General features: G+C 34.2%; 1 protein-coding gene across 3 annotated transcripts in view; it reads left to right on the forward strand.

Moving 5' to 3' along the window:
- LOC129757967 (uncharacterized) overlaps positions 1-18,554 on the forward strand; it is a 152,165-nt gene that overhangs the window by 93,460 nt on the left and 40,151 nt on the right. For all 3 annotated transcript variants that reach the window (XM_055755384.1, XM_055755382.1, XM_055755383.1), the window contains exons 4-5: positions 4,394-4,574; positions 14,743-14,872. In XM_055755384.1, coding sequence (XP_055611359.1) covers positions 4,394-4,574; positions 14,743-14,872 — 311 coding nt within the window. The remainder of the gene's footprint in view (positions 1-4,393; positions 4,575-14,742; positions 14,873-18,554) is intronic.

Genomic DNA, 18,554 nt, shown 5'->3' on the forward strand with positions numbered 1-18,554 from the left:
ATTTTTTCCACTCAACAACCCCTTTTGTCAATTTTTTTTAGCTCAACGCCCCCCTTAAATAATATTGAAAATAAAAAACGCTGATTGGAATTGTTAAAAAGCATAAGCTATTATGTGTAAGACATAATTGAACATTTATTCAAAGTTAGTATTAGTAAAAAGTTAAATTAAAATATTTTGCTTTATACAAGGGTCCATAACCAGCCGTGGTGCAAGAGTACATTGAGGAAGTTCATCTTCAGAAAAAAGCAATAAATTATACAAAAATGCTTGCAAAGTTTGAAAGTATCAAATTTTTTTATTGACATCTATACAGCAAAACAAATGTTTTAAACTTTGCGAAATTCATATCTCAATTTCCAAATTTAAAAATTGCTAATTAAAAATGAAATACATTTTTGTCGAAGTGAAACAACTACAACATCACTTTTGAGAATACTAATATTATTGTTGAGATAAAATAGACGCCTAAAATATAATAAGAAGAATGAAAAAAAAACTCAAAATTTAAAATTTTAAAAGATTATCAACACTAAAATCGGTTTGAAATTCCAACTATTCTATTCTCTATTTATTAGTCCAAAATTGTGCTTCGCTAGCTAAACCCTTTTTTTTTTTATTCAATTCATTATTCAGTTTGTATTCCATTTGTTTGACTGTTGCTCAATTTATTCACGAGTTTTTGGATATCGCTTAAAAAACCTGCCGGTGTCTAGATAATGACTTCAGAAAATATAGAACATTGAAAAAAAAATCCACAAAATATGCTTATTACAAAAATATCAAAATGAAAAGTACATACTCTTAAATGAGTGCGTACCTACTATCAGTTTGTTTTATGAACACAACGACGAGCTTGAATTTTGGAAACCAAGATCTTTATCATTTAAACTTGGAATAATTACTGCAATTTGTAAGAAATAAAAAAGTTATATTATTTCTTGATATCATATTTTTCAAACTTTATTAATAAAACCTCAAAATTGAACTGGAATTCTGTTCGAAATTCAGTCAGGGGTCTTAAAATAAACATAGATTTCAATAACCAACTTATTTAATTTAATTGATTTTTTTATGCGATTGAGTCAAATATCAAAAAATTCGAAACTTCAAAAAATCTGCCACGGCTTTTCATACAGATTGTTGAGAAAGCATTTTTTGATCAGCAAATTTTTTAAGGTAATTCATTGCATAATTGAAGATTTTCAAGCATTGTCATTCAAAATGTACGCTTATTTCAGATAACTATTTCAGTCTTAAACCTGATTAAATTTTGGTGTTTAGTTCTGCAATGTTATTTTATTGTTGTGCGTTAAACTTACACGTTGTCATTTCAATTCAACGTTGCTTCGAAACTTGTGAAATTGTAAATTTTTCTTCCAACGCCCCCAAACTACAAATATGCGCTCGCCGCCCCCCAGAGGGCGGTAGAGGCCACTGGTCTAGATCTGGGACAGGAAGACTGAATAAAAAAAGAAAAAAAATCTTCAAACGTCTAATTTCTCTCATCAATCTACCGACCAGTGATTTTACTTTCTTCAATAGAACATCCCAAGCAACCAAAAGACATTTTTATTAAAAGATGGAACTTTGAAGTTCACATTTGGCTGAGAAAATGTTTTACGGTAGCTTCAGGAGTCACGTAAAAGTTACATCGCCTTTTGAAAGGTTAAATTATCGATAACGGAGCTTCTAAGCGCATTTAATGCAACTTCTTTCAAGAAGGTCGATAACGTTCGTTTAACACTTTCTAACGCACCGTTAAGATACTTCTGGTGTTTTAAAGAACCTGTATGGGAATCCTCTAAGCGACATGTCAAAAAGGTCTCTCAATTTTTTGTCATGGTATTTGTTTGGTTTATATCTGTACTGATATTTACGAAAGGAATTTAAAATGTTTTCGTATTTTTCTTATCCATGTTAAGATATTCGAATAAATTTTTGATGATGAGAATTTTTTTTATTCTTTATTAAGCGTACTAAAGGTCATTTAAACAAAATAAGGTACAATCTATTGACCAACCTATTCAATCATCTCAAATTATATGAGTTTAAATACTAATTATTACAGTGGCAATGAACTTTTGCTGGATTGGTCGAGGGGCTGGTGAGTTTCATTGCAACATAGAGAGCAGCGGTTCAATCCTCTAGGCGTAAGCAGCTTTTGTAATCAGAATATATTTTCAAAACCAATGAGATAAACCATGATAGACCGGCAACCTAGCAATCTGCCATCTGGTTGTCAGAGCAATCTGTCAAACGAACTTTTTCGGCGCGTAGAAGTTTTTTGCCATTCTCTTAGAAGCTGAATAGTATTCTCTTCAGCCACCTAAACGAACTTCAAAGTAGCCTTAAGAACTTAAATTTTGGGATGATTAGCATTCTGTTTAGATAGAAACGAGAGCTGATTAAGCTTCTATGAAACCTTTTTAAGGGAATTCTGGTTGCCTGGGATGTCGAGACACCAAATTTCTCAATTTCCATAGGATACCACAATCAGGACAAGTTTTTTTTCTCTGGATATTCTGTGTGACGACTCCAAGAAAGAGTTTCATCTACGTAAATTCCAAAGTATGTAAAGCATTTTACTTTCTCGATAATATTTCCATCTATCAATGGGTCATTATTTGGTAGTAATCTTTTGTGTAAAGATGAAAAATATGAATTTGGTTTTCGTATAGTTGAGTGAGAGCAAGTTTAAGGGTGATACGGTCAAAATTTGTCAAAACGCGTGTAAATTAATTAATATAAATTAGTATAAAATTTAGGAAAAACTCTATGGCCTTTTTACCGTAATGGCAAGATGCCAAATCCGACCAAAACAGTACGGAACAACCGTGTTTCTTCAGGAAAGGCAGCAGACGTTTATTCAAACACTCTTTCACGTAAATTTTTTAGTTGACAGTCCCGGAAGCTATAAAAATGCTGCTTTTCAAGCCACTGGTACAGAATGCTTGCCAAACCAGATATTTCTTTCCGAACTTTGACAGTTTCATGTGCTTGAAAATATCTGCTACCTTTCCCCTTCCTTTTGCCGTATAAAACTCCTGTCCCGAAAGCTGCTTGTAGTCGGCTTTGACTTAGGTTTCGTCGTCCATTACCACGCAGTCAAGCTTCGTCAGCATCGTCGTGTACAGCCTCCGGGATCGCGCTTTGGCCGTCGTATTTTGTTTATCATCGCGATTTGGAGTCACAACCTTCTTGTAAGTCGATAGTCCGGCTCGTTTTTTGGCTCGATGCACGGTTGTAGACGATACACCCAGCTTATTTGCGGTATCTCGGAGAGAGAGGTAAGGGTTTCGCTTGAAACTACCGGCTACTCTCTTTGTCGTCCCAGCAGCTTCCGGTTTTCGATTTCCCCCGATCCAGACCTCCTGGCTGTCGACAAACGTTCCCCAAACACATTAATTACATTTGTAACGGTTGATTTGGCAACTTTTAGCGATTTTGCCAGCTTTGCGTGCGAGTAGCTCGGATTTTCGCGATGCGTGAGCAAAATTTTGATACGCTGCTCTTCTTCCTTGGACGGCATTTTGACAACTGAAGAGTGAATTCCAAAATCAAAATAGGAGCAATATTCTACACACACACCTTCAAAATGAGGGGTGTTCAGGTTTTTTAAATGCAAAATTGAAAGAAATACGTCAAGTTGATAATGACCAAATTTTGACCGTATCACCCTTTAGTATTAAAATATTAAGATAACAATTTTAAATTTGTTGAATGATAATATAATTCAATGTTTTTAGTTTATAGTTAATTTAAAATCTTGAAATAATTGTAATAATTGAATTTTTATCTATAGAACTTGGTTTTGGTAAGACGGAGTAATAATAAACATTAACAGTTTATGAAGTTTTTTATTTTTTTATATCGGGTTATCCGGCTTAAATCATTGACCACATAATTGATTAAAACTGATTTCGTAGTTTTTTCTTCTTTTCAAAACAGCTCAAATGCAGCTACTGAATTGTAAAGCGACATAAATCAAGTTTAAACACATTTAATCTCATTTCTTATCTGGAGTTTAAAATAAATATTTGTTGAATAGAAGAAGTTGAAAAGAATATCTCTGAAAAAAAAACCTTAAGAATCTTCAAACTTTCCTGACTTTTTTGTAAGCTCTGAAACATCCTTAGACTTTATCAGCTTGAAAAGAAATATTGTTTAAGTGTACAGATTTGCATTGCAGTTCCTCATTATCGGACACATCCAGTTTCTCCTTGTCACTGTCACCGGGACAAGGTTTAAACCCGCCACGTTCCTGATGTGACCAACTGAAATTTGCATTACGTCTGATCTGACCGCTCTTTATCATCACCATTCGATTTCCCTTTTGCCGAACTCAGACACACAATAATCATGTGGCGTTTCCACTGTTTTCTTTTTCCAGCCCCACCCTCAGTTCCCGCATCAGAGCCCTCCGGATGAGCATGGAACAGGTGCCAACGGTGACGACCCTGCTGCGGGCCAGCCGGGATGCCAACGAGTACCTGCTGAAGGAAGTGTTCCGGGACATTCTGGAGAATGGCATCTCCCGGGAAAATCTGAACTCAACCGATCGGAGTGGAAGGGTAAGCATGGGTTGTTTTTTTGTTATGTTTGCTATCATCAGAGAAGATAGTTCCTGGTTCCGGATGTAGGTGACTAACCGGGCAAGCATGTATGTCCCCTTAGATGGACCTACACATGTACATATAGAGGAGCTCGTTTCGTTAGTTAGTTGTTGATTTTCTCCTGATTTTCGAAGTGCAGTCAATCATCTGTGGGGCTCATTAATCTGGCACTACACAACAAACTGGGTCGAACAACTAGAGTATCCCGACCAGGGATTTATAATGGTGTTTGGATTATTATGGCCGTTGTGCATGGTGGGTGAATGTATTTTATTTAGGGTAATAAAACACTTACATGTTTTTAACATCTTACTTTTAATTGTTTCCAATGTTTTCCATTGATATTGGCCTATCATCTCTATTTCTGGTCATTAGTTTTTGATATCGAGATAAATCAATTGGAATTTTTAATCAACATGTCCATCGAATTTTCTCTTTCAAACTCCTTGTGCACCGGGCAAACGACGATGGCATTTGACATTTTCCCTCCCATACACTTACCAATCACTACAGACTTCGTCCAAAGGGTAGAAATGTACATATGTCAACCGTAACGAGGACGTGAAATGAGAAAATCGCCATAGCGATGACCGTTCCAGATAGATTTTCCACCAGCTGTTCAGTAATGAGGGTATTCATTCTGCTTCACCTAGCGATGTATGTCGGTTAATGCAACTGGTATTCAACAGAAAAAAAGCTGTTGAATAAAAAATGAAACCTAAACCCTTTCACAGATTTAGTATAAAAATACATTCAGAATTTATTTAGTATAACAGTAGTTAAATACAATGACCAAAATAAAAATAATTTTTTTTTTCTTATTCTCATCCCAATTTTCAAATAATATTAAAACTCTGAAATTGAGTCTACAAAAAGAACTAAAGTTTTGTTGTCATATTGGCTTCAATTTTTTTTTAATTTATAGATATACATTTCTAACTCAAGTACAGAATATATGCAGTAATTGAAAAACAGAATTTAAGTTAAGTTGATATCTGAAGATTCGAAAATTGGAAATAGAACAGTTGGCAAATTGTTTGAAATTGTATATGACTTGCAAATTAAGATTAAAAATAAAAATTTAGTAAATTGTTTAAAAATCATAAATAAGAATAATGGCCGGAAAACATTGATTTTTCGAAAACTTACTATCCAAATAATGTTTTGACAGCATAAAAATAGGGTACATAGCAGCCTGATATGGTATTCTAATGACAGCCATCGAAAGCTGTCAAAGAGTATCGCCTTAACTCATGTCTTGTATTGTGATATTTTTTCCGGAAAGGTTGCAAACAAACGTCATCATTGGTTGGTTATCTTTCGTTTACAGTACATAAAAGATAACGAAATGAAAAAAAACTAAGTGAAAATTTTTGCCTATGACCAGACAAGAAAATATTGAAAATTGAACGTGATTTCAACTTGAAACATTAAATTTTTCATCTTCATAGCACCCTCAAATGGTGCTCAAAAATATGTTAGTCCTCGGAGAAATTTTAAATTTTGCTGTCCGGTCTTAGACAACTTTCCTCAAGATTTTTCGAAACAAATGTTACTTTCTGATTTGTCAAAGAAGTAGATATAAAAAGCTTCATCGGATGTTTAATATAAAAAAATCCATATTAAAGTACCTGTGCAAGTTATTTGACTCATTTTCCCACGTTTGTTGTGCTATTGGTGCTTACTTCGGTTAAGTTATTCGATGTGTCCCGACATAGACAACATTTTAGGAGCTAAGTGATGATGAAATGATTTTTTTTTTCGATTATAGTCGTTTTAACATTTTTATGTCATTCGCGACTTATATCAACAATGCAGTTGGCGGACAGTCATTGAAAAATTTATCCGGTACAACTGTGATCGATGTTTACTCTTGGGCTTGAACTCGCGGACATCGGCTCAGGAGACAACAGACTTGCCAACTGAGCTATATCACAAGTCCATATTTAATTTACATTACCACGCGAACATGCTGTAATTTAATTTTGTTCTAATATTGTTTTGTGTTCATAATATTGATACTATTCAAATCTGTGGAGGAACCAAGGCCGTGCAAAGGAGGGGGGTACTGGTTAGGGGTTCAACCCCCCTCCAACCTTCATGGATTTTTCCAAGTAAAGTTTCAGTTGAAGAAAGGAATTTACCGTAGTGATGGAAGTTACTTGATTCAAAAAGGTGTTTTAAAATAAGTGTTAAAAACATATTATAAAATTAAATCGCCTACGGTGAAATTTAGTCATGAATAGCTTGAGACCTAAAATATTTTATTTTAAGACGTTTACAAATTGACTCATTTTTATATGATTTGTGCTAACTTAAGAACTTCAACTATACACATATCACACGACGTATTACAAGACACGACACATAACGTTCTTACTTTACGGAAAAAGGATACAATTAAATTTTGGATTGTAAATTAAAGTTTGCAATTTGATAGGCTATCTGTATAGAAACTCAAATCTTGACACAAAATGGGTTGTATTTAGAATGGGTTTTTATTTAGAAGGGTAACCAAACTAGTTCAGAAGCCAACGATTATAACTTCCAAATTCATTCATCGATTTTTTTACATGTCAACATATTGGTAGTCATGTGACAGGCGTTAAATACTTACGATTGTCGAAAGAACTAGTAACAAAAATGAAACCTCCACTTTTTTCTTAATCACTTTAATTAGTCAAATAAATATTCTTCAAGACACAAATTTTACCTTGGCAAGGCCACAAAATTTACATTTTTCCAAGGTGCAATGAATATTAGAGTTAATTTTTATTAAATTTTGTGCCTTTATAAGCAAATATGTTAGAATCATTAGAGAAAATTTGGAGCTTTTTTGATAAAACATCAAAAAATTTTTTAGAATAAATGTTTTCATTTAATTGTCATTTTTCCCTAAAACCGCAAGTTTTTTTTTGACAAAAAAAGTAAAATAAGTTTTATTTTTGTTGACTTTTCCCCATTATGTTGAATGAGGGATTTTAAAAAGACATACACCATCTTAGCCGATTTAGGCTCACAGACTTTTTTAATGACTTACCGGATTTATTGTGCATTTTTGGAATTGTTGTTATTACTAGCTAAATTTGAATTTTGAAACTAAACCCCCCATGGACGGGTTTTTTCCTCACCTAAAGAAACTCCTGGAATCGAGTGACTCGAGTGACTCGACTATCGCCACCTTCCGCGTGGCGCATCATAAGGGCCAAAGTCTATTTTAATTCCTGGGACAGCCTTCTCAGTTAAGCGGGGGTGGAGAGGCAATTGCCTCCGTTACCCCCTTAATCCCTCCCTGAGTTCACGTATATTTTTTCCACTAAATGGCGTCAATTTTGTGCCAATTTCTGCAGATTCCGAGGTTTTTTCATAATTATTATTGATTTGATAAAATATCAAATGGAATTGATTTTCAGTTTTGTGTGTCTACAATTGTAGAACAAATTATTTCCATTATGATTCTACACGATATTTTTTAAACTAATTTGACAGAGTTTTGTTTTTTTTCCTAAGAAGTAACATAGTTATTTATACAATTCAGTGTTGAAAGGTGAACATTTCGACAATGAAAACAGTATCGAAGAGTTCTTCTTGTTAGCACTGATTTCAGTGTCGGATAGTACTTTCCACGACTTTTTTGATCATAAATTTTCAGTCGTTGGCATGGTCATCCACATGTTGTTATTAGTTGACATGCGCTTTTTGTAGGTTGATTTATTAGTTTTCAAGGAATTTTTCAAATTTGCATAAAATTGGATGTGCAACACGTTGCAAAACTCGATTCTTGAAACACTCGACTTTATATCCAAATCGGCAAGCCTCTTTGGATACATTTACAACTCGTGCTGTAAAAATCCATTTTTTACAAATTGATTCAAAAAACTAATATGTAACAAATTGAAAAAATTGGAGGCTTAAAAAATCGAATTTTGCAATGAGTTGAATACACAATTTTATGCAAACTCGAAAAATTCCCTAGAAATTTTATAATTTAACCTACAAGAGAATGTCAACAAATGTGGATAACATGTGGACGGACAACCATGCCAACGACTGAAAATTTATGATCAAGTAGGCCGTGGAATGTACTTTTCGACACTGAATTCAGTGCTAATAAGAACCACTTTTTGATACTGTTTACAGTGACGAAATGTTCATTTTTTAAAACTAAATTGATTTAAAGATTTCTAATATTATGCCTAGATTTGAATGCGGTTTCTTAGTTTTGCTTTTGATACGTAGTAATAAAATATGTTTTTTTTATTTTTTTATTTAACCAAACATCGTAGGCTACATATGGTCTTAAACCTAGGATTTACAATCTTTATATTAACTTACATACTACTTCAGTGCTTGTTGCCGTAAAAAACTCTTTTTAGTTGCTGTTTAGACATACAGTAATACCTCGATATAAAGCAACCAATTTTTTTTTTCGTTGCTTTATATCGAAGTTACGTTAGCACCTTTTCCGCTAAAACTCTCTTATTTGTTAATCGATTTTTACAAAATTTAAAGTTTTGGAAAGCTTGTAACGTTACTCAAATATAATTCTCAGACAATATTTAGCTACAATCATGGATTTTAAACTTATTCGACGTCTAAGAAAAAAACCAGAAAAAACATGCTTCGGGAAAAAGGCTGTAAGTCAGTTATTAGGAGCTCGACCAAAAATTCACTTAGTGCCTTGAAAAGCTGATGTTAGAAACTATATGTTGCACATCTGTAAACAAATCAAAAATTTTTAAGATCATGACCACGAAAAATGTAAAAAAGTGGTGTAAAATCGTACTTTTCAATGAATCAATTGTCAAAGCTGTTCCAGTCACAGTAGAAGTTTTTTGAAAAGTGGTTTGGAAAATTTACGTAATTTGTGACATTTTGGCATCTTTAGACGGCTATTCAAAGGTAGCTGTATTTAGGAATTTTTATCAATCTGCATTTTTTGAGATCATTCTTCGATTGTGTCTGGAGATGTAAATTACCATTATTATTAAAAATAACATCAATGATAAAAAAATATAGATTTTTAGAAACTTACAGACTGCGGTGGATCGTCTATAAGGGTATATACGGACAATAGTATTGTCGAAAAATTGACCTCAACCATAACCTCAAATATTGATTCGTTGGTGGCCTCACCTGTGATGCTTGGTGCTTTTCAAGAATCAGTATTTGCTTGTTTTGAACTCATAATATTTCTGAATTGTTTAAAGTGTTTAACTATCAACAGCTAAATGTTTGAATTCATTACGGGTCGTCCTTAAATTGGTGAAGATAAGCCATCTTTCGCAAATGTATTTTCAAGGTTGATTCAAAACATCTGAAATAATTTTCATGTACTGCTTGGAAGATTAAACAAGAGTTGTTTCCAACTTCTAAACGAATGCAAAATCATTCACAGTTACAAACAAGTAAATCAATGAACGGCCCGTCTATGTTGACTTTAAAAATAATCGCCTACATGCTCTGATTATTTGAAACATATCCACATTAAACGCAACATCATTTAAGTGTGCGATACAGACAGTTATTTCGTTCAGATAAATGATTCGTTGAATTTCACATTCGAATAGAAATCTACGGGAAAGTTGCAAATTCTCGGTACTTATGAAAAGATTTTTCAAGAACAATGCAATTAAAAAATAAAATCATGATCCAAATATCAATGAACTTGGCACCCTTGAACACCCAAATAAAATCAAAACACGAACACAGCTGTTCGCTTTTCCACAGGGCGAATTTGTCGATATTATTACCGGGAAATCGCGTTTATCGTGCGCCCTTCTCAAAAATCGATTCTGTTCTCCCATGGTTTGAGGTTAGGGCTGAAGCCTCCTGCCAAGGTGGTGTTCGTGTAGAACTGTCAATATATCCTAATTGCTGACTGCGAACTAACCACATTGTTATCCTCGTCTGGATGATAAGAATGCAGGATATTTGAAACGATTGGTGGTAGCTCGTTCTCAATTTCAGAAAGGTTATACAACAAGTTCCAAGACTTCCGGATAGCTTCTGCGGGAACTGAATCCCATGATTGTGCAACCCAATAGATTGCATCGTTAATGTTTTTTTTTTATGTTTTCGTCGAACTCTCCACCTCGACCTTGAATTTCACGCATCATTAGATTTCTGTAACGTGACTTAATCATTTGAATTATGTTCTGGTCCATCGGCTGTATTGCCGCAGTGGTATTCGGTGGTAAAAATATGGTGAAGATCGACCCATCTTCGGTTTTCAGCTCATCTGCATTAAAATGCGCAGAAAAATTGTCTAAAACAAGAGCAGCTTTGATAGGTAAACCAGATTCTTCAAGAAAATTGGTGATTTTTGGCACAAACTGCTCAAAAAACCATTAAACCATTAAATAAAATTCTGGTCATCCCGACGTAGAAGTCTGTACATTGATTGATCAACTGTCAGCAATCATAAAAACTTATTTGAATAAAAGACTACATGCCCTAACCTCACTTCAGCTTAAGCAACTTATCTGTAAGTGCAAATATAGTCATTAAGTTTTGAAATAGAGATACATGCTCTAAGCTGGATTTTAAAAAGCACTAAAGCGACTATCACAATACTGAAAGTACTGGAGTTACATTTGAGAATTTACCGAATGGCTCATAAACAACATTATTATATTTTTATGACAAAAAAGTATTGAAATTAAACATATTTATTCAGATTAGAAACATTTTTAAAGGTTACGAAAGAGACGAACCAGCCCGAGGCTGAACGTCTCTATAATAAAGAAAAAAAAAGAAAAAAAAAAAGGTTACGTAATATAGAGGTAAAAGTTGCTTTATATTGGGTTACGTTATATCGAGGTTGCTTTATGGCTTGTGATATAGCTCAGTTGGCAAGTCTGTTGTCTCCTGAGCCGATGTCCGCGAGTTCGAGCCCAAGAGTAAACATCGCACCCAGTTGTACCGGATAAGTTTTTCAATAACGATCTGTTGACTGCAACGTTGATAAAGTCGCGATTGTCATAAAGATGGTAAAACGACTATAATCGAAACAAAAGAAAAAAAAAGAGGTTGCTTTATATCGAGGTAATACTGTAGTAAAATCTATGTTTTGTAATTTTTATTATAGTTCTGCTTCAGACAATTGATTGGACTATTTTTTCCATAATCAGTTCGAACAGAGGTTTGAAAAAAAACAGAATTCTGGTTCTCAACTGGCGACACGGACAATAAATGTTTAACTGATTTAGTAGATAAGTATACTGTACAAGCTGATTAATTTTGTCGTTTACAAAAGAGATTGCAGCAAATTATCTTCTTACATTTAGTGGTTCTATATTTATTAGTAAACAGGGTGATTCGTAGCTTGGTAATTGACTATCCTAGATTTCGTAAAGCAAATAGAACAAGTTGTTTTTGAACGTATTCCAAACGGTTATTATGAGAAATTTCAAAGGGAGACCAAACAACGCTACAGTACTCACGTATGGATCGGACATAAGCTGTGTTTTTACTGTATAAGAGTCTCGAAAATTATAACTAAAACGTTTTATAAAGCCAAGCATACTATTTGATTTCTGAATTACTGAGTTATAATTACCTGCAAAGGAAAATTTCGAGTCCAATATAAACCTAGATCTCTTATCTTATTGATTCTCTCCACAGGCTCATTTACTAATGTAACAGTTTTATATGATGGATATTTTTTCTTTGTAAATACAATATTTGAACATTTTTTCACGTTTAATTCAAGAAGACTTTTCTGCACCATTTGAAAAATATATTTATTTCGTTTTGAAACACCCTCAAATCTTCTTCGTTATCGACTTTCATAGCTTCATATCGTTTTCATATATAAGCATGTTTAGCTGGTATATTAGATAAGTAATGTCATTGACGTATAGCAAATAATATGGGACCGAGATGGGACCCTTGAGGCACACCAGGTGTAACGAAGATGCTTTTCGAAAGTGAACGATTAAATCTTACAATTTATGTACGGTTTTCCAAATACGGCTCAATCCATTTCAGAAGTTGTGCACTGAATCCGTTTTTATGTAGTTTAGAAATTAACATTGGGATGTCGATTATATCAAAAACTTTACAGTCCGTGTATAGAGCCTGTACGGAATTTCCATGGATCCATGGATTGGATATTATAGGAAACAAATTCAAGTAAATTAGTCGTTGAAGATAGTCCTTTAACAAATCCATGTTGCTTTTCAGTTATGAGTGCTTTTAATTGATTATATATTTTTTCATTTACAATTGCCAATTGCCAAAATAGTTTGCAAGATAAGATTGCTATACCCCGGTAATATTTAATGTCAGACTTTTTCCCGACTTGAAAATGGGTACAAGCAAAGGTTCTTTATATACTTGAGAAAAACATCGGATTTCAATGATGAGTTAAACAGTAGATACAAGGGCATACTAAGTTCATTTACAAGATGTTTTAAGAGTAATGGAGGAATTCCATCAGGGTCCTTTGGAGCTATTTATGGAGCAAATTGATTTGTGTATTGTCTCAAGGAGTGATCGAATCTACCACAGTCAATGATGTTGAGTCAGAAAGATAATCTAAAAACGCAGTAATCCCAGAATCAAATTATGACAAAAACAGATGACATTAAAAAATATTGCGGTTTTGAAATTGTGTCAGGTGCTCGAATTTTTATTCTTATTGTCTGTTTCATGGCGACCTTCAAAAATTGTTTCGACTAGGTTCAACGTCATGCGTTTTTTTTTCAGATCATGTTTTTAAATACCCCAAACATAATTGAAACAGAAATGACATAATTACATCATATCAGAAGACCCCCGGTGTGCGATTTTAGGAAGAAATCGGTAGAGGAAAGAATACCCTGAAAATAGCTTAACTTCCAGAGCCGTTTCTCTTTATTTTCAAATGATCTCTTACCTACCGGTAGAGTTTAAAAGATAAAAAAAAAGTCGAAAGTTACATCACGGAGAAGAAATATGTACTTAAGAAAGTCATTGCCATTTTTTTTATAGGTATTTCCTTTTGGAGATTTTATCCAGAATTTTTACTACCTTGATCCTAACACGATGTAGAATACCGAAAGATTAATTTCTACAGATTCTTTCAGAATTTTCTTATTCCAAATAAAAAAAAAATAAACATTTCCATCATAATACTCATCGGAATTGAACGCTGCTGTTCATGCGAGGATAAATAAATCATATTTTTGCCCTACTCATTTAATCAGACATGCACCTCAATTTAGAGAGGAATGCATACACATGGTGGAATGAAGTCGTTAATCGTTTTACTACCCTGGATTTTGAGCAGATGTCGGGAACAGATCACAGATTAAGGAAAAAAAATTCTTCAAAATATACTAAGGCACAAAAAATTTCTAAATAATTTGAATGTATTAATTTAAATAATTGATAAGCTAAAAAAGCTTCAAGACCACAGCTTTGTGTTTTAAAACAATCAAAATTAACTCCCTTCAAATAAAATTATTAAATTGCCAATTCACGAAACGAAGCACATGTTAAGTTCTACTATGCCCATTTTTGTTTTGTTTTTTTTTCAAAATCTTAGAAGTCCAATAATTTCTAAAATATAAAATTTCTCAAAAAAAAAAACAAAATAAGGAATTTTTCGTTTATTGTGAGAATGTTGGAAGCATGCAAAAGCCCACGGGCCTCAGGAAAATTGGAGCTCATGCCATCATTTATAATCTGCAACTTAACCTAGAACCCATCTGCTTCCGTCAGTTTGGAGAGCCATCAAATCGAGTCGTTCATTCATTGCGACACCGTGTGAATGGTTGCCCAAATTGGAAGGCCACCACATGCGACGCTTTTGCAGTTGGTGGATTTCCTTTTTATTTCGCTATCTGTGTTTCATTTCCATATGGCACCGGGCGTCGCGTCGCGCTTCGAATTGACACGAACTTTCCAACACAGATCCTGGAATAGTTTAGGAGACACACAGAGAGCATACCGAAAAAAAGTCCTTGCCGCAGTGATGATTATTTATTCATTCATTCCAGCGACATTTATCGACTTGAGGTTTGATTGGGATGACACTATCATATATTTTAACTGTGAGCTTTTTGACTTCAACTTTTTCATCCTTTTTTCACAGACCAATCGCTGATGGTTTTATTTTCTTTCTTTTAATTTTCCCTAGACGGCCATCTCCTACATCTGTTCCACAAATTTGACAAACTTTCTGGAACTGTTCCTGCAGCTGCCCGGCATCGATGTAAACAAACCGGACAACGAGGGAAATACTCCGCTGCATTTCGCTGCCCAGGCTGGTAAGTCTAACGATAGTTAATAATTGATTAACACTTTAATTCTATGAGCATTTAAACCCTCAGTTAGGATTAACAGTTCTGACGAACATAAACTGTTGAATTGAAATATAAAAAAAAATCTCTAGCACAGTTGAATTATTTTTTTTTTAAATTTAGGGACAATTTTTTTTTATTTAAAAAAACGATCTTCGAATTGATAAAACTGATTAAAACGTATGTTCTGAATATTGAATCAAACTTTAATGTTGAATTTCACCAATTACAATTATTTTAACGTGAAATATTATCCAATACATTTTCTTAAATTCAAGTCAATCTCTGACTTGAAATTAACATTTACTAACCGTTTTTGGACGCGAAAAAAATAATAAATATTTTACTAGGCAAGTCCTAATTTCTGATTTTCCTGAATTATTCAGGCTTCGCCATATATTTACAGCTAAACTTAAGGAAACCTGGTCCGGTCTGATTGTTGATTTCATCTTGTATTGTGGAAGGAGTCCGAACTTGCTGGGATTCATTCAAAATCAAAATTAAATTTTTATGTTCAGATTTTGATTTTCAATTCAGATCACCATTGAGGCTAAATTGGAGATCAAAGTATTACACAATATTACAAGTTACACGAAGTTATATCACTAGAAGTAAGAACCGTGAATTATTTCCGACTGGATTGCTTCAGGTATTCCCGAGCAGACTTTTATGGCAAAATTATACCTAATTTTGCTATCATGCCTTGAAAGTAAATTCAGGTATCATTTTGCCCGAATAAAGGTGGTACAATGCCAAAATTTGGGTCTCACTTTCCATATATGGATACCTCAATCATGTCAAGTGTAGGTTTCACTGAAACCTTAATGATACCTTATTTAGCCAACGTTTCTAAACGAGTTTTGAAGGCATAATGATACCACTTTTAGGTTTAATTTACAGCCAAAATTTGGCATCTTTGTGGTATCAAATCCTTTTTAAAAACGTTGTGAAACGAGGCATCACTGAGCTTCCATTAAAACCTGAATTTTTCATCACGGTGCTATCCACTGTGCTATAGACCCTAATTTTGGCACTGTAGGATTTTTTTTTTCAGGCAAAAACTATGTACCAAATTTAAGCTTTCAAGGCATGATAGCATAAATTCTTTTCTATACTTTTGTCTTTAAAATCTACACGTGAATGTTTATTATATTTATTAAGAATCGTGGATATCGTCTTCACGAATGCATGCTTTGCGGTGGTACTTCCGATGTTCGTAAGATCACTTTTACTTACCCGAGCACATATTAGAATTAAGACCATTCCATCCAGATAAACGCCTGAATTTATATGCCAATGCCAAATACAAATCTGGGAAAAAATATTTATCCATATCATGTAATATTTGTGATTAGTCTTAAAAGCCCTCCAAAATGTTAAATGCACCAACTCACATAAAAGGCTCTGAAGAATTTAATTTGTGCTATTAATTAATTGATTCTTGAATGATTAATTGAATTGAAAGGGTGCATCTTAAGTTATTGTCAAGATCTATTCTAAATAAGGCCCTCAGGGCCAAAGAAATCTAATTACACGAAACGAGGCTTTCAAAAAAATGTTCTTCAAAGTTTTAGTTTTAGGTAAATTTCAAATAATAATGAAAGTATTCAGACAATCAAAAAATACCATTGAAATTTTGAAGTTCATCGAAAAATCTATTTTATGTTCATAAGTTCTACTCGAGTTAAACAACCGATACTAAAAGATTCTAATTAGAATAAAAAAACATTAACGCTTATAATTTTTAATAATTATTTTCTTTTTTGCCTTTGTGAACGCAACGCATTCGATTGAGATTTTCCAAAAAAAATTGTAACAACCAAAATGAGTATTCAGTCTAAACAAAGGCGTTTAATTTGTGTGACTGAACAAATTCTGTTCTTGGGATGCATCGATATTCATGAGTCCATCATATTCCAAAAAATTGTTATTTGCACCAGAGATTGAACAAAATTAAGAATTTTTTTTAACATTCAAAATTTGTGAATTAGCTTTGGACTTTTCCACTGAAATAAAGTATGAATATCGAATCAATGATTATTAAGATGAAAACAATAAAATTTCGAATCGTACTTTGAAAATATTAGTTCTGACTTATTCAATTTAATCTATGAATTGTAAATTAATTTTAACATTTACCGTTCAATGTTTATAAAACGATAGATGGTTTGTCTTTTCAAACGAGTTTTACTTATGTGTAAAAAAATGCAACCATGCAAAAAAAAAACGCTGAATTCAGAGATGTAGCAAATTAGATTTGTGCTGGATATTGCTTTCTGCTACGATTTTCCTAAACCTTCCGATGGATCTTCATGTGACTATCTGTCCATGATTCTGTCGAGGAGTTATGTCCAATTGACCTCCCAGGAGTGGTTTGGTAAAATAGCGGAAATGTCTAGGATTTGTTTTTGTTCTGTTAGAAAATCTTCTTGTTTCGAGTAAATTGTATTAAATGAAATCGTTCAAAATAAGATCATTAGAAAATAGAATCCAGTGAAGGTATATGTTGGGCCATGAACAACCTTTAGTGGACGTGGGGCGGCGCTTGGAAAACAACCACCGATGGGACTCATTCCCCTCGTGGAAATGAGTCTCTCCCAGACAACCTCAGTTGTTGTCTCACCGGTGGAGGCAAGTCCTCGGACTGTACCTGGGCGGGCCAAGGCCGGGTCGATCACTGTCTTCCACAGTGATCGCAAACTCTTTCTAAAGATGGCTCTGAAAAGAGCCGATTAGTTGTGGAATCGGAGCAAGAGCAGGAGCGAAGCAATAGAGAACTCGATTTACTGCTGGCGTTGATTCATATTTATTTTTCTCTCGGGGACTATTTACATAGGATTGGCACTTCTTCTTCTTATTGAATAAGCACTTGTTCTTTCAAACGACGAGCAACGTCGGCTGTTGCTCTCCTCAGGTGGCCTTGATGCAGCCCACTGCTGGCTGGCTCTCTTCTTGAGCCGCTCTCGACACTCTCGGGACGATGTTGCTCTCGCGACGGTTGGAATTGAACTCACCCGACAGGTTTTTTTTTTTTTTTTTGCCAGGAATTTACCACGTCGTGGCATTCTTCCCTTTTCCTGTCGTTTATTAAGTTTATTATACAAAATTACGGTAGCCTTAAAATTACATATACTATTGTACAAGGTCAAGGATCGTTTCTTGTTGTAGATTCTAATTGTTTCCGGTGACGGCACGCATGTCCGGCTCTGGGGTGGAACAAATTGTTTCATCGGCAATCAAGTCCAGATGTGTCAGGAAACAGATTGTTTTCTTGCGGTACGTAGGTCCGGCTTTAAGTGGCTTACTGTCCTGATGGCATTCAATTCCGGATATAGGGGAAACAAATTGTTCAACGGCATTCATGACCGAATCTTTGGGAAACAAATTCGGATAACGGTAATCTAGTCCGGATAATTAAACAACAAGACTAAATTTGGGATAGGAGTTTGGTGTTCTTAAGGAAGGTAACTAGTTTCTTCTCCTCATCAGGGCAATTTGGCAGGATTTGACGCAGACTGTCGGCCAAACCGCAATGAGATCTTTGCATATCATATACTTGACAGTTCACTAGGATGTGCTTTACTGTTAGAGGACAGTTACAGGCGGGGCAGATAGGAGGGTCCTCTCTATTGAGAAGATAAGAATGAGT

Source organism: Uranotaenia lowii, chromosome 3 (genome assembly GCF_029784155.1).
Source record: "Uranotaenia lowii strain MFRU-FL chromosome 3, ASM2978415v1, whole genome shotgun sequence".
In the NCBI taxonomy this organism is placed as follows: Eukaryota; Metazoa; Arthropoda; class Insecta; order Diptera; family Culicidae; genus Uranotaenia; species Uranotaenia lowii.